The 17,828-nt window shown below is 38.4% G+C and overlaps 1 protein-coding gene across 1 annotated transcript in view; it reads right to left on the bottom strand.

Annotated features, from left to right (window-relative positions):
• Window positions 1-7,041, bottom strand: part of LOC129097678 (uncharacterized) — a 33,800-nt gene extending 26,759 nt beyond the window's left edge. The window contains exon 1 of the mRNA XM_054606588.1: window positions 6,742-7,041. Within this exon, the coding sequence (XP_054462563.1) occupies window positions 6,742-7,041 (300 nt within the window). The remainder of the gene's footprint in view (window positions 1-6,741) is intronic.
• Between the last annotated feature and the right edge of the window lie 10,787 nt (window positions 7,042-17,828).

The following is a 17,828-nucleotide window of genomic DNA, read 5'->3' as shown; positions in this document are numbered from 1 at the left end:
TATCCAAAAACCCATCCAAAAGACCTGCCGACTTTGAGAAAACGGAAGTGCAAAAACGAAAACTCATTTTGGTGTTTTCGGACTCAATCATGCAGCACAATACCTTCGAAACTGAAATTCCAATCTCCCTCATCTGTACTTTGTGTTTACTGCTTACTGACAGACTCAGCAGCATGGATGCAGACTCTTAGTCTTGTTGTACGTAAACATGACCAAACATTAACCATAGCTGTGGCAGATCAGAAAATGATCATGTGAATCATTTTTGTTCTGTTCACATAATTTACGAGGAGACTACATATTTTGCCATTAAGTTCAAAGGACTTGGTTTTTAGGTTCATTCTCCCCCAAAAATAAACTTTCTTCATATTAAACGCTACTTGTTTTTTCTCTAGCACCATCTTCTGGCAACAATGTCAACTTCTTTAATGGGTAGATAATGGGTAGTCATGAAATTGGCAAAGTACTGTCATGCTCCCAGAAGGATGAACCCTTTTAAAGACCCTATGAACGTTCCTCCAATGTAACAGAAAGATAAAACATTTTCATGTTTAATTCCACTACTAGTAAGGCTTTAGGAATGGCAGTGTTCTGTATTTCCCATGTACCATCCATCACTTTCCCACTTTTATGAGGTGTAATAACCTTTAGTTTGAGTTTTCATTTCTACTGCTAATAAACCAGGAAGTTAAACTGAACAGTCTGAACAGTCCAATGTAAAAAAGCACTCATCAATGGACATAGCCAGATAACACTCCATGCTTTGAAGAATATTTGTACCAGCCAATGTAGACTGAAGCTGAGTCAAAGGTCAGGTCTCAGTAGGACCTGAGCCCATCAAAGAGGCTCGCCCTGGTATCTGAGCAGCCACTTAAAACCCATGGAGACTAATTAACTCATAAACACCAGGAAGCTTTCTGATCCCTCTATAGTTTGACAAATGCCCTGTCACAGATATATTACAGTATATGAATAAGTGAAAGATGTGCAGTACCATGTGATAACTGATCCTGAAGAGAGTATACTGAAAGATCTTATATAAGCAATCACAATCACATTAATAGATGCAGTACATGTCCATCACTGCATGGTCATCTTTCACTCACTCACAAACTAAACTCTAAAGCGGAGTCCAGAAATAACCAACATCTTATCTGCACAGTGGGACTCACTGTGGCATTATTCTGTACTCGAAGGAGCTGATTATCATCACTGAGACGATGGCTTTTTATTCAATCTATTTGATTTATGAGGAACTCGAGGGGGGGCAGACTCCAGACACAAGCAGCGCCCACTCGTCGTCGCAAAAGAAGTTGAGTGGCAAAGCATTCCTGATGGCTTTCAGTCAAGTTGACAGGCGGCACGTCAAACAGCAGCTTGCTACGCTAAGATGATACAAAGCTCCGTTGCAATTGGAAGATTTGATTGAAAATTTAAACCTGAGTGAATGAAAATGTGGCGAGAGAATCAAATGGGGCCGTCTGTGGTTTGAGGAGCAGTGTGCCTGCTGTCAGCTAAGAGGGGGGTTAGGACTCCTCCACCAAGTGCTGTCATGACTGTACGTAAGGACAATAATTAGTTGAGTTTTGAAAAATAAAATAAGTTTGAAAGAACATTTTGTTTTTGCACAGCTGTTGTTTACACATCAAAAGTAGAAAAAAAGCTGATTTTCATTCCTCTTGGACATACTGTACCACAGCGTCTTAGTTCCAAGAACAGCTGCAACTTAGAGCTCGGTTTAAAAATGATTAAAAGACAGTCAGAGGTTAACTTAACAAAACAAAAAGAGTATCTAGAGAACAGTCATCATTAAAGTGCATTGGCAGCCTTCCAGTACTTTGTAGGCCTACTCGTGTCTTGATTAGAGATAGATCAATATTTTAATTCACTATATGATAATGACCTTTATAGTGTAAATAAAAGCTGGTTTTGTGCTCTAGCAGTGGTGCACTGTAACTAAATAAGTTTGGCTTCTCAAGTACTGTACTTGAATACAATTTGTTAGGTACTTGCACTTAAGTATTTCCATTTTACGTAATTATAAACTATGGTGTGTTATTATAATTATTAAGTAGTATATAATAATATAGTAGTTGAAACATTTCCTCAAATCGTTTACTTAAGTAAAGGTAATACCAAAGAGAATACCGCAGAATGGCCCATTTCCATTTATTCTTTTATATTATTGGATTATAAGTATTGATGCATTAATGTGTTTATCACGTTAATGTTGCAGCTGGTTAAGGTTAAGGTGGAGAATTCAAGTATTTCATCAACTATATTATTATATACTACTTAATAGTAAAAAAATACTTGAGTACGAGTATCTCAAAATTGTATTCAAGTACACTACATCATTAGCCTAAATGTACTCAGTTACATTACATCACAGCTAAAGCAGTTGTTTTTTTTGGCTGAAAACCTTTTTGTTACTGAAAATCTTTGAGCAAATCTTCGTTATGCACTCACACATTAGAACATATTTGTGCAAATCTTTTGTCCATTCGAATTCAAAAATTAAATAGATTGTTTTCAGATATTCTTTTATACATTCAAACATTGAAATGCATTTGTTCTAAATATTTTTACACATTCAAACATTTAAATGTATTCATACAAAATGATAATAACATTGAGATATGGTGGTACTCAGCTACAATACTTTTGACCCTGTTTTGATTCCATAAAGGGTAAAGTGAACCTCTGATAAATCCTCATACTGATGTAGTATTTCATAATGTCCCCTAGCTCTTTGGACCTGCAGAGTGGGATTGTGTGTCCTGCAACCGGCCACATTTTAAAATGCCCCTTGGCCGTCTCTCCTCCACACTCCTGGGACCATCTCATGGGCTGCACTCTCCCAGTCAGCCACTGTGGGTGGTGTGTAGGCTTCTGCCCTGCGTTCTCTCAAGTAATTGTGCATCACAATTACTAAAGGTTGAAAAGGTTTATGTAAATTTGGACAAATGTTTGGGGATAAAGAAATGAAATCTTTTGAAAAGTTTATGTCACAAAATGTTCTAGCCAATTCACAATACACTCATTCATTTAGATTCTTACAAGGGAGAAGTTACCTTTTGGATGTTTTACAAAAAAAGGGGGATATTGAACATAAATCCTAGCTGTGGGACTGTGCGGTCGAAACTAAATATTAACTAAGATGGTTAAAATAAGTAAACCATTAAGATAAACAAATGGATGTCAATATAAAAAATAAATGGAAAAATTAATTTCATCCAATCAAACTATTGGAAAGAACACACATAGAGGATTACAATTCATTATCTGAAGACTCAGACTTTCAAGTAAGTACAGAGAGAATGTTACTTCAAGATGCTGATGGGAATGTCGTGTGTAGATGTCAAAGAACATATTATAGTTATGGTAGGCCATAGCTTCTTGAAAAATTCTATTAAAGAACTATTTCATATTTTTGGTATTTCTCAAAATGCTTAAACTAAATAATTTTATTATTTGGGAAAGAGACCTGGAAGAAAGATTGTGACTTATTCCATTAATAGAAGTAGCAGTTATTAAACAAAATACAAGGAATTGGTTAAAAGATGATGACAAATTAAAAAAATAACCACAAGAATGAATCATATCATTGAAGAAAAAATGGGAAAATGGTTAAGCTATACAAAACACAAAATTATTTTAATTTGTCTTATTTATATCTTATCTTTTTGACCCATATCCTTTTTTACTACTGTACATCATTTCTTATAATGCAAATAAATGATGCCAGGGTTATCTTTACAACCATATCTAGATCCAGGCAGACGGTGGTTCTGAAGACCCGGGCCTGTTGGGCAAAATAACCGAGCTCTTGAGAGGCGATTCTTATACACCCTCTGGTCTTGATCCAGCTCTCTATGCGAATCAAGGTCAAGTCGTAGAAGGCATCATTTCCACTTAGTGAGGCATCGTACTGTGGCTATGAGGCTATTTGATCACTTGATTAAATGTAATGAATAGACAAGAATAGATAACCTTTTATTAAAAGCAACTATCTAATCACAGTATTCATACAACATCTTGGTCTCAAACAATAGGGGATTGTAACCAATTAGCTGGTGATTATCATTAAATGACAACCTTGGCCATTAAGCTGTGGCATTGAGCCATATTTACCACCAATTGGACACACCACCTAATTGAAGAATTCCAGTATGTTATTTCCATGGTCTAGGAAAGTTCAATCAATCTTCATAAATATGAGTTACTCTCTGTCAAAGCCAGAAACCAGAGAAGTTAGTCTCAAACTTATGATGTCATCAAGTATAAAGTTTGGAGCTGCTCCATAGCCAAAATTTTTCAACATTGCATGTTTTCTCATCAACAGCATATTTCGCACTTCATTGACCAGACTTTATATGATACAAAATCACAGGTTTGTGTTTTAGCACTCTCGTTGTTGAATTTGGTGGGGAGTTGTTACATGTAAATATCCTGGATTTATTACAAAACAGAACTCTCCATCTATACTCAATCTGTTGAAGCAGGGAAATACACAGTACATAACTACTTCATATCTACAAATCAAATTTGACTTCCCTCCACATCCAAAAATAAACCTTATGGCGCCTACTAACTGTCATGCTTTTCTCATAAATTGCAGAATTTGTATGATATGAGTTCTTACCCACTGCACTATAATAAAAAATGTAGTCAGTAACCTAAACAGTATCACAATAGTAAAGGCACGTAACTTGATCTTGAATCTTTCTGTTAATTTTGGATTACCTCAATAACAAATATGCAAATAAAGACAAGAGAAAAGAAGAATGCTGAAATGTGGACAATATATTCTATTAATAGCAGAAAAGAGGAACACCATCACAGTACCTTTCAATCTTTCGTCACTTTACTGTTGCCAGATTTTACCATATAAATTCAATTAACAATTTTTTTTTGCAGGACCAGAAATCTTAAGCAGTTTGCTAATTTCACTACGAGCTGCTTTGTCACGCTGGGATGCCTGTTGGCAAAAAAGTAGTCCATTTATTATTTTATAATAAAGTTGTTCTTTCTGTTACTCCCCAATCCATTCAGGTCATTCCTGAACCCGAACGAGACCCAACAAACACATGCATTTTAAGAATACACTAAATATGTGCCCAATTTTATTTCAATATAATTTAGGCTGGGTTACTCTTAACACTATGCATTGTTCAAAGACCAGGCCCCCAGTTTCAGGTTGAAATTGGTGGCTATAGTCAATACAATTTGGGGCCCTTTTCAGAGGTAGAATAGGTACCATCTTCAAAATGTTTCTTCAAAGTCTTCTTCTTTCTGTGATTGATTTGGAATTAAAAGCCAATACAGGATCCAAAGCAGCAGATCCATATTGATCCCTGGTGGTCCATATATTAGAAGCAGTAACACATTCCGACCTGTCACAGGGAGGAGACCTGCTTGCCGTTGCATGATAATTACTCAATTCCCACAGGTGCTGTGGTTTCACACTATGGATTAGCACGAGGTGCTGGATGAGATCAATGCAAAGGTCAGATTCGATCCTCTATCCCACAAGGCAACCAACAAAGGCTAAAAACGAAGATGAAAGCCTCCGTGTAACAGCTCTGGCTCCCCCGTGAAGTGTTAATCTGGATCTTGTGTATATGTGTGTATCTGTCTGAGTAGAGATTAGACAGAAAGATGGGACTGCTTACACTGAGCTACAGCCCCAACGGTATTACGACGGATAATGGGCCCAGACTAATTCCAGGTTTGTGTGAGGGAATTTGATTTTCACAGCAAATAGACAATTTTGTTTGGTAAGGCTAGCTAACAATATTTACTTTTAATAATAATTCATCAAAATTAAGTCACATAATAGATCAGTATTTTTTGGAGGCGGGTGCTTTGAGGATGGTGCCAAGAGTACTCCAAGATTTATAACAATATTGTTCTTTTTTAATAACAGTTCACCACAATAAGAAAAATATATTAGTTTTAAGTTACATGGTCAAACATCAAAAAGCAATAAATCTTAAAAAAAACACTTGACTCAACACTGCTCAGCTAAACTGGGTTTAACCGACGGTCAGTTATCCGTCTGTGTCTGACAGCACATTCACCGTGGTGCTGTGTGTTCATAACATAATGACTGATCTGGATCTCATAGTACATATGGTACATATGAAACAAGAATGCCCCTGTCAGTGAAGTCTCTCTGCCCACGTCAACAACAACCTCACATGAACCATCAAAATCCCTGAGATGTTAGTTTGTCCTAGTACACCTGAAATATACGTTGAATTGAATTCTGAAGAAATACATTTCAGCATATATTCACTGTTCATTTCAAGTTAAATAATTATCTGTCAATCTGCAGAGCACCTGTTGGCTTGACTCTGAGTGGTTGAGAATGAGCCTATATTATCTAACTTCAAATTTATATAAACAGCTCTTGAAAAAATCGAGAGACCACTTCAAAATTATCAGTTTCTCTGGTTTTACTATTTATTGGTATGTGTTTGAGTAAAATGAAAATGTTTGTTTTATTCTATAAACTATTGACAACATTTCTCTCAAATTTCATCATCATTTCGTCATTTAGAGCATTTATGTGCAGAAAATGACAACTGGCCAAAATAACAAAAAAGATGCAGTGTTTTCAGATCTGGAATAATGCAAAGAAAACAAGTTCATATACATTTTTAAACAACACAATACTAATGTTTTAACTTAGGAAGAGTTCAGAAATCAATATTTGTTGGAAAAACCTTGATTTACAATCACAGCTTTCATGCGTTTTGGCATGCTCTCCACCAGTCTTTCACATTGCTGTTGGGTAACTTTATTCCACTCCTGGCGCAAAAATTCAAGCAGCTCGGCTTTGTTTGATGGCTTGTGACCATCCATCTTCCTCTTGATCACATTCCAGAGGTTTTCAATGGGATTCAGGTCTGGAGATTGGGCTGGCCATGACAGGGTCCTGATCTGGTGGTCCTTCATCCACACCTTCACAGACCTGGCTGTGTGGCATGGAGCATTGTCCTGCTGGAAAAACCACTCCTCGGAGTTGGGGAACATTGTCAGAGCAGAAGGAAGCAAGTTTTCTTCCAGGACAACTTTGTACTTGGCTTGATTCATGCGTCCTTCACAAAGACAAATCTATCCGATTCCAGGATTGCTGAAACACGCTCAGATTATCACCGATCCTCCACCAAATTTCACAGTAGGTGCGAGACACTGTGGCTTGTAGGCCTCTCCAGGTCTCCGTCTAACCATTACACGACCAGGTGTTGGGCAAAGTTGAAAATTGGACTCATCAGAGAAGATGACCTTACCCCAGTCCTCTATGGTCCAATCCTTATGGTCTTTTGCAAACCTCAGCCTGGCTCTTCTTTGCTTCTCGTTGATGAAGGGCTTTTTTCTAGCTTTGCACAATCTCAGCCCTGCCCCGAGGAGCCTGTTTCTAACCGTCCTTGCCGTGCACTTCACCCAAGCTGCTGTTTGCCATTCTTTTTGGAGGTCAGTTGATGTCATCCTACGGTTGTTGAGTGACATTCGAATGAGTTGGCGGTCACCTGTCGTCGTTAGCCCTGCAGTCACCAGACCTCCTGCTCACCTGCTCCCACCTACCCCCATTAGTCACTCACTATTTAAACTAGCCCTGTTCCTTTATTATGCATCGACCTGTTTGTGGTCGAGGTTTGTTTTCCTGTTATCTGCCAGCAGCTCCTGCATTCATTCCTAGTATTAAGCATTCCTGCCCTTGTTCTTATTATTTAAGTTCTGTTTCCACCGTTCCTAGTTTGTGTTGGATTACTTTCTGTCACCTGCCTGTTTTTGGACTCAAGCCGTAAATTCCCTTTACCATTAAAATCGTTGAAACTCTTCCTGCTGCCCTCTCACATCTTCATCTGCGTTTGGGTCTAAACCTGCTATTCCAAGAACTGTGACGACACATGAACAAGGTCCATGGGACGTAAGGTTGTATCAAACATAAGGAACCAGGACAGAATGTTTTTCATCTCAATGTACTTGACTTAAGTGTACTAGTCTTGGACCTTTCTTCCAATTTCCAGTTGCAGTTAAAGTGATTAAGGGCCCTTCGGTCGCACGGAGCTCTTTTAGAAAGCTTGTTTGTGCCATCGGATTTTCTTTAAACTCTCAGTAGATTACGAGACAGAAATTCTGTATTCTGCAACTGAGAAGCAATAGATGCTAAAGTGTGCCTTTGAGAGCTGGTCTGAGTGAATCTGGACCCTGCTGTTCTGAGCAGCCATGGTGCATTCCAACTGTGTTTTCACTAGTTCTGTTTCTGATCATTAAACTCGTCTGCGCAGGCATTTTTAGAAATGTCTGGGAATAGCTCCTACTTGTTCTTTGGCTCATTTCAGCCTTCTCGACAGACTGAGCTCAGATAAGAGCTGTTGAAGGATAGATGAGGATTATTTCCAGCATCAAAGCAGGGGATCAGGATCCTCCAGTATGGCGCTCACAGCACCTTACACTGGCTCGATTCTTTTCAGCAGGGAGCAGACTGAATGCATACGGGAGAGCAAAACTTTTTTTGCATCTGCCCACACATTGCCATGTAGCTGCAATTATACTGTCACCTTTTCAGTAGAATACAATAGGACCAGGCGTCAGAGCGAGCATCCTGTGTTTCAAGGAGTCTTGATCCTAAAGATGACGTTAGACCAGAGTGTCTAAAATGCAAAACAACAACGAGACTGTTTTCAAAAGATGCTGAAAAGAAAGAACAACCTGCTATGTTCACCTCTGACAACGTATGCAAAGTTGTATCTTTGTTTGTTTAGAAAGTATAAAAAAAAAACTGACAATTTTTTGGCCACTGGAGGCCAGCGCTTTAAACACAAGATGGACATATTACCCCCTTATGGTTATGGTTACTTCCTGGAGACAGAGCAAAGTTACCATTCACTTGGAGCCGTTTTGTGTCCATCTGATGATGTCCGGTATTCACTTTCTTTTGACTCTGTTTTTGATCTCCAGCAACTCCTGAGGAAGATATCGGTCCCCTTAGCTGCTAAATGCATGGTTCAGTGTAGCAGGCTTGTATCCGGACCCAGACCCAGACTCCCTTCTCAGCGTGTCGCCCGATTACACTCCGATAAGCAACTTGAGATGTGAGACGGAAGATGGAGTTGTGTATGACTGGATTGTTTCACAAATACCCAGTTTACGCGCTAATTTGAAACCAACAAAAAAAGCGATATCATAGTCAGGAGATAGCCGGTGGGTTCTGCGGTTGCATTTTGACCAATTTGTTCGGCCTCTGCATTAGACCAAAGCCTGCTTGAACGTGATTTGCAAATACTAGTCGGACTACAAACTGAAACCAGAAAGCTTTAGATACCAAAGTCTTGTCCCGGTGTCATGGCGGTATCCACCATTTGAGGTCTACGAAGTCTGAAACCACAGTATTTTCTTTGATTTCAACAACTTGAGGAAATCGGACAGGAAGCTGAGTCCATGCAAAGCCTGATTGAGGGATCTGGTTTCACTAGTGGGCTGCTTGTAGTTTAATGCTAATCATCCCCTGACAGACATAATATGACCAATAGCTCCTGTGTCTTCATGCTACATTAAACAGAGGCCAGTGATGTCCACTAGCTATTTTCACTTTCAGCCCGATATAGCCTACATGTGTTTACTTTCCTCACGGAGACGGACAAAAGTGAAACCACTGTCACTCAAAGATCAGATTTGGGAAGAGTAGTTATCGGGACAAAATGTGGAGACAGAGAGCAAAGAAAGAGAGAAGGTGATGGAGATGAGAGAGGAGGAGCAGGTCAAACTATGTGATTACATCAGAAATATACATGTTCTATGGTTGGTGGAACCTACAGGCTGACTTTAACAACAAAAACACCTTGCACGATTATAATGTAATTACATAGCAGTATTGTGTACTTACATGCAAAGGAAATGCAGTGAATAGAGAGGGTGAAAGAGAACAGTCATGGAAATCAAAAGAATTTCGGGGGACATTCCCCCGAACCCCTCTAGTAAGCTTAGTATTTTGACTTTGGTATATGTAAAACCCTGTGTGCGGCCATGCCAGTCGCCATACTGTATATAAATACAGAGTCTTTTTGTTGAGAAAAATACTACGTCTTTGTCTCAGCCTGGCAATCCACACACCAACTCAGTTGGTGGCATTATTGGACCATAACGTTGGCTGCTAGGAGTTCACGGTATTAGTCTGCCTTTGTATTACTGAGAAGACGATGATGTAATCATCCTTAAGATGTCTGTCTTGGTTGATTTGTTTTATTTTGTAGTTACTATAGTTACAGCAAGTGGTGTTTAATACGACAGCAAACAGTGGGTTGAGCAGCTACTTTGTCAGAAAGCCATCTTTAGAGCTGTTTGCAGTGCAGCCCAAAACAACTGGTTGGTCAACAATAATCAACACAACAGCTGGATACATTCACAGTTTATTACAAATACATTGTGTTTTCTGTGGCTGCTTCAGAAGACAGCAACTGTGTTTCACGCTTGTAATGTGAAGCAGCAGCTATATGATGTCCTGTTGGCAGGAACTTCAGACACCTCTGACATGGATATAAGAGATAGTGTGTAGGTAGGTCATCTGAATCCGTCATGGGATTGGTGGACCCCGCCACTAAACTGATATATTTAGAGGGATTGTGTAGAGTGTAAATACATTGAATCATGACAATTGCTGGAACATTAATAGTATCGAAAAATGTGGTGTAATTTCATTAAAATATGATGGATAAAACTGTGTTCTCTAGATTTGGGCTTAAAAACTCAACTGGGGCTTCTGACATGTATTTTAATTCAAATTCCTGGCTCTCAGTGCATTCTCATCTTAGCTGTAAAACAAATAATGTCTTTTGAAATAGTCTATAATGATGAGTTCTAGAGTTAGAAAATGTATGTCTCTTAGATAATGTCCCCTCTCTCTTCTTTGATGCTTGACTGGAGTCTCTAATTAAGCTGTGAACAGATCAATTAAAATACTGTTAAAAAAACATAAAAGTAATCCTCTATAAAGGATTTGACCCATTCATCTGCTTGACATCTTCATGAAAAGAAAAATCACTGACTTACCTCTTAGACATCATATCAAGGTAACACAAAGACGTCTTTTCTCTCCCAAAAATAGATACTGATACTGGCAAATAGTCCCTTTCTTTAAAGGGGACCTATTCTTATTTTCAATTTCAATACTTGATTTTTGGTGGGTTTCTACTAGAACATGTTTTGCACCACTTTAAAGTTGTCCTTATCTCATTCTTTATGATTGATAAATATTGTATGTCATTTACTATCGTATTTGAATGATGTACAATAGTGTCTTTTTAGGACTATAAAAAGTAACATATACATTTAGTCCTTTATTAATTTTTTTAACAGAGGAGTTTGCCGTGTTTTTACAGCGTGAGTGGTGAAGAGGCACCTCTCAGGCTGCAGGTATGACCTCCAACTATCTCAACAGAAAACTCAAATAAAAGGCAACGGTCTGTAGAAGATATAAAACAAGCAGCGCTTCATCAGTTTGTCTGCCAGTCCTTGAGTTTATGTCAAGTGTGACACTCATAAAAAAAAGCCATCTCATTCATCTTTACAGCTTGAAATGGTAAAGCTTTCAACAACAATAAGAGGCACATGAGTTTTAACAGTATCTCATGAGGGTGTTTGGTTTCCCCTTTTTTGTGCTTCTGAATATTCTCAGTGGATTAATGTCACCTCAAGATGCAAATTTTAATGAAGCTTTGGTTCTGTGAAGTTTTAAATTTTTCAACTAAAAAGTTCTTCTGAAGATTGTAATAGTCAGAAATTGTAAATGTTGCATACTCATATTTAATATATCAGTTGTCAAGAAAAATATAAAAAGACAAGCCTTACATTTTTAATCAGCCGTCTTCAGTTTTAATCTTTAGGGAAGAGGTGTCCACCAAAAACATTTCAAGCTTGACAAGGACTCTCCTTTTCTTTTAATCAGAGCACCGTGAATTCAAGCTGAAGTACAATGCAATGGGTAACCTAAGTCCTCACAAGCTGCCAAATCCCATCACTTGACTTTTTAATGTAGAGTTGTTTATGGACAAGGAACTTTTTCCCATTCAAGTCAAGTTTATTCTGTTAAGTCCTATTTCCCTTAGGCTGAAGTAACAGACCTTTGCTTGTGTCACCTTGTTATGGCCTGCAATTGTAATGTTTAATTCATTGTAAAGCGGTGTGGAGATTCTTTGCTTTGGTCAACCATATGTAACTAAATGGTGAAGAAAAGGTGTGACATGGAGCTTTCATGTTTGCAACAAGTTTCTGATTCAGATGAACTTCATTATCCCACCCGAGGCACAAATTAGGCAAAAGTTTCTACACTAGATGTCTATCTGATAATGCTGTAGCTAAATTTAAAGAAGCGATTCCATCAGGGTTTAATTCATTACCATTTCTTAATATAACTGAGGACTCCTCCTACGCTAACTTTAGTCCATCCCAGATTGACCATCTTGTCGATAGTGCTGCATGCTCACTGCGAATGACACTAGACTCTATAGCTCCTCTAAAAAAGAAGACAATAAAAGAAAGGAGGTTTGCTCCATGGTATAACTCGAAAACCCCAAAACTTGAAAGGATATGGCGTTCCACCAATGTGGAAGAAGCGCGGTTAGTCTGGCGAGACAGTCTTAAAATATATAAGAAGGCCCTCCGTAATGCTAGAGCAGCCTATTACACAGCATTAATAGAGAAAAATAAGAACCACCCCAGGTTTCTCTTCAGCACTGTAGCCAGGCTGACAGAGAGTCACAGCTCTGTTGAGCCGTGTATTCCTATAAACCTCAGTAGTAGTGACTTCATGAACTTCTTTAATGATAAAATTCCAATTATTAGCGACAGAATTAATAATCTACTGCCCTCAACCAGTACCGATCTATCCTCAAATACAGTAACCTTAGAAACAGCTGTAGAACCTGAAATATATTTAGATGGCTTTTCTCCCATCGACCTTCAACAATTGACTTTAACTATTTCTAAGTCTAAACCTTCCACCTGTCTCTTAGACACGATCCCGACTAGGCTGCTTAAGGAAGTTTTACCTTTAATTAGCAATTCTTTATTAGAAATGATCAATCTGTCTTTACTAACGGGCCATGTACCACAGGCCTTCAAACTAGCTGTAATTAAACCTGAGATGTTGGCTAACTATAGACCTATATCTAACGTTCCCTTCCTCTCTAAGATCCTTGAGAAAGCAGCTGCAAATCAGCTGTGTGACTTTATGCATAACAATAGTTTATTTGAGGATCTTCAGTCAGGATTTAGAGTGAATCATAGCACAGAGACGGCACTGGTGAAAATGACCAATTACCTTCTAATTGCATCAGACAAAGGACTTGTCTCTGTACTTGTATTGTTAGACCTTAGTGCTGCATTTGACACCATTGACCATCAAAACATATTTCAAGGACAGCCTTTTTTCACTTACGTAACATTTTGAAAATCAGGCAAATCCTGTCCCAAAGCGATGCAGAATAACTATTTCATGCATTTGTTACCTCTAGACTAGATTACTGCAATGCCTTATTATCAGGCTGCTCTAATAAGTCTCGTGTTCTAACAAAAACTAAGAAAAGAGATCATATTACTCCAGTATTAGCTTCTCTGCACTGGCTCCCTGTTAAATCAAGAATAGAATTTAAAATTCTGGCCAGGCACCGTCTTATCTTAAGGAACTTATAGTTCCATATTACCCAACTAGAAAGCTGTGCTCAATCAATGCAGGGTTACTTGTGGTTCCTAGAGTATATAAAAGTAGGATGGGAGCCAGAGCCTTCAGTTATCAGGCTCCTCTTCTGTGGAACCAGGTTCCAGTTTCAGTCCGGGGAGCAGACACACTCACCACTTTCAAGAGCAGGCTTAAGACCTTCCTTTTTGATAGTGCTTATAGTTAGGGCTGGCTCAGGTTTCCATGAATCGTTGTGGTACCTGGACCGTGGTCGTGCCTCCTACCGTGGCCCAGCTGACACCCACTGCTACTACCACTATTATTATTAGTCCCATTACTATTATTATCATTTTTATAATTATACTATACTCATTGCTGCTGTTATTATAAGCAGTCTTAATTTTTCCATCATTATTCAGCTTACTACTGTGATTATATGAATAATTTATGTCATTTGCATTGAATGTGTTGTAACTCTGTTGTGTTGTTCATTCTGTACACATGACATCTATTGCATTCTGTCCATCCTGGGATAAAGGATCCCTCCTCTGTCGCTCTCCCATAGGTTTCTTCCTTTTTTTCTCCCTGTGAGTTTTTCCTGTGCCGATGTGAGGGTTCCTGGACAGAGGATGTCGCATGTGTACAGATTGTAAAGCCCTCTGAGGCAAATTTGTAATTTGTGATTTTGGGCTATATAAAATGAATTGAATTGAATTGAAATGCTCCGTAAATGCTTCCAGCACATCGACACAATGCATGGCAATGACTCCAGCTCTGAACCTCACACTAGTGGGCACTTGCTGGCACGGTGGCATGGATTGGAATGGAAGATTTCTCAACTTCATTAAGAATTAGTAGCTTTTCTACTCGGAAGTGAGTCCCTCGCACCACCTCCATTTAAATAGCTCAGCATTGTGAGTGCATGGCCAAGGCTGTTCTCCCTCAAGCAGCATAACCTTGAAACCCGTTCTTCCACACTTCCATTGTCGACCCCTCACACTCCTTGAATGACAGACCCCACACTGGCGTTTCACAACCGCACAGCCTTGATCCTTGCTTTTGCAAATGGAAAAGGTTTAGTGTGTGAGGAACAAAAAACCATTCATCCAGAGGTGTATTTCTAAGGGCTCGCCCCATTTTTTTCAATTATAATAGCTGAAATTCTGTTGGTACATGCAGAAATAAGCTTTAGTAATGTGGCACACGTTTGGTAAAAAGTTATCAAAAGGAGTAAAATTGACTCACAAACCTTGTGCACTGGAAATAGGCCATTCCTGTATTGAAAAAAGAATAACTGCACAAATGTTTAAATGAATTAAATATTCGCACCTCATTCACATCCACTTTGGACTTTTCCACACCTCAAAATGTATGAACAGTGCCAACAGCCAGGGCAAATGCAGGAAGTTAATGGGTTTTTTTTTACCAGTTGTATCAACAATCTTTCCTCAAGCTTGAAGGGAACATTTGGCACTTTTTGTTTTGATAGCAAATTAAGTAGATCCTCTGGTTAGCCAGATCTTCCATGTTCTCTTCACTTGTATTGCAAACTAGCTACATCTCCTTGGAGCAGGTGAGGTGTGTAGCATTTATTACCATGGCAATCCAACCAGATTAAAACTAGAAACTACAAAACCAAAGTGGAACTTTGAGCTCTAATTTTCTGTTTTAAGCAAACACTTCTTAACAACCAGTTCTCAGTCCCAACTCGCCAAATACCGTCGCTTGGTCAGCGCCCCTCAACATCTGATACCAATGCACCGAGGCGTCCTTTAGCATCTGTATGAGACGCGCAGGGCTTTCAACTGTCTTCAATGTAAACCCATGCACATTTGTATTAGATGATCAGAGCAACTGCTGTAGTATAAACATCAAGACAGTCTGCACAGGGCAGGTTGGAGGAGAAGTTGGATTGGGTAAACAAAACAGCGCTTTCACCCAGTAAACCACTGTTCATGTCAAGTCACCATTGACCTATTTTACCTTATTTTTGTTAAAACATGAGAACTGAAGTGATGCCAGTTCTGTAAAAATCATACTTATTGAATGTAACAAACATACTTATTTAACCCAAATCACAAACTTTTCACATTCCTAACCAAGTACTTCTGTTGCAAAAGTAAGCCTAAGTAACAAGTAAACCTACTGTATGTTGGTAGTTTATTTTGAAAATGGACTGTTTGCATGTGAAAAGCAGAAAACTGTTTCCTGAGAACAAGGAAGATTTATTTTAAAAAGACACCAAGCATGTAACAAATGGAAACTGACACGCCGTCCCTTACGCCTCCAACACTGAAGCCCCTCTAGCTTCATCTACCTAGTGTTGTCAAATTTGAAGCGTTGGGCCACAGACCAAGCGGCGGTATTTGACGAGTTATTTTGTTCCTCAAAGTAATAAAGAAACTTCCATAATTAAATAGTTCACTCATTTGTATATGGGGGCAACCAGTCAAAACTCAGCTTTGAGGGTCACATAATTTCCCACATAACCTCTATTGATATCTAGCCACATGCTTTTTTAATGGGTGTGGGATAAGAAAAATTTGATATCACAATTAAATTCCATTTACCTTCATACTGGGATGGTGGAAAATCTAAGATGTAAATGTTAGAGCCTCAAAAGAAAAAAATAACAACTTTCTGCATAGCTAGCTTCCACTCCCAGTAAGAAATGTGTTTGTTATCTGATATGGTTGAGCTGATCCTTTTTAAGGAAAACATTTTCATTTTGACTGACACTTTGATTAAATGCTCTTGGAAGGGTAAGTGGGTCATTGTAGCCACAAAATATGAACTGGACCAAAATGCTTTTTGTGTAGCTGTATCACTACACAACCTACCTGATATTATGTCTGTGACTAAATTAACCAAATCAATTTACCTTTTACTTTAATTAAGAAAGGTTTATTGACACTTTTTTATTTATGTTATTCACTTATTTTATTATATTTAATAACATTTTATTTATTACTTATTTGATTGGGTTTAAGTTGTATAATCTATTTTATTCTCTGAATCTACTTTTTATTTCACAGTTTGACCACTGTTAATATATCTTTTAGTTCTATTTTATTATATTTTCATAATTTTATTGTCCTGCATGCATTGATCTCAAATTGTTAAATGCTTCATTGCTTTTGTCCTTTCTGTTGTTTTCACAGTCCACACTTATTTTCAGCTCATCAGTCCTCTCTCTGTATAAACTTATATGAAAGGTGACATAGAAATAAAGTCTGATTGATTTATTGATAACAGGAATCAATAATCTTATGTAATGAAATTGGAAAGGGTTTATGCTGCTGTTTCACAACCCAGTTTGATGCATGCTGATTAGACCCCAAGATATCCCTTAAAATGTTTTTGTAGACAAAAGGACCAAAGATAGCGCGGGAGTCCCGTTTGTTTTTGATGTCAGAGTAATTATCATGTTGAGGAGAGAGCGTAGCTTCTAAGAGCTCTTTTACTGTCAGTACATGATGTTCCACTCTATAAGGGTTTAATTGTAATAAATTTAGTGGATTCCAAGAGAAGAAATTACAGTATCTATGCTCTGAATGTTATCTCAAAGACAAGAACACAATGGTGCAAATGATATGTTTGTCTTTTTAATAGCTGTGAAAACCTGTTCAAATAATAATTTTTTCAGTTCTTAGAAACAGTCTCATATTTCCATGTGATTAGCCTCTCAGTGTGTGATCTGAAATAAAAATGCATGATCGAAAGGGATAAAAGCAGCTCCTTTGTCAGAAAGTACAACAGAGACGGAGGTGCACTTCAGAGACCAGTGAGTCATTTAGCCTGTGTGCATTAAGTAATGAATGCTCAAGCTCGCCTGCCCAAATGGCAGGGATTATAGGATCCCACATGGCAGTCGTGATTAACATGGTCAGCATTTGTTTTTCTGATGTAATGTGGATGGTTTTAATGTAAAAATGTTTTTTAAAGGTAAGGGGGATCTAATGGAAAATGGGCCTCAAACTGAATTAGAGGTGGCGGGGCTTACTGGCTGTGTGGCTTACTCGCTACAAGGGCTCAAATTACATTAATAAGATATAAAAGGTTTAGCATTCAATGTAGATATCTGCTGAGGAACGCCCTTGGTGTACATATAACCAGGCTATAGGCCGTTGGTTCCCATCAG

Source organism: Anoplopoma fimbria, chromosome 10 (genome assembly GCF_027596085.1).
Source record: "Anoplopoma fimbria isolate UVic2021 breed Golden Eagle Sablefish chromosome 10, Afim_UVic_2022, whole genome shotgun sequence".
NCBI lineage: Eukaryota > Metazoa > Chordata > Actinopteri > Perciformes > Anoplopomatidae > Anoplopoma > Anoplopoma fimbria.
This window is presented reverse-complemented; position numbering and strand designations above follow the sequence as displayed.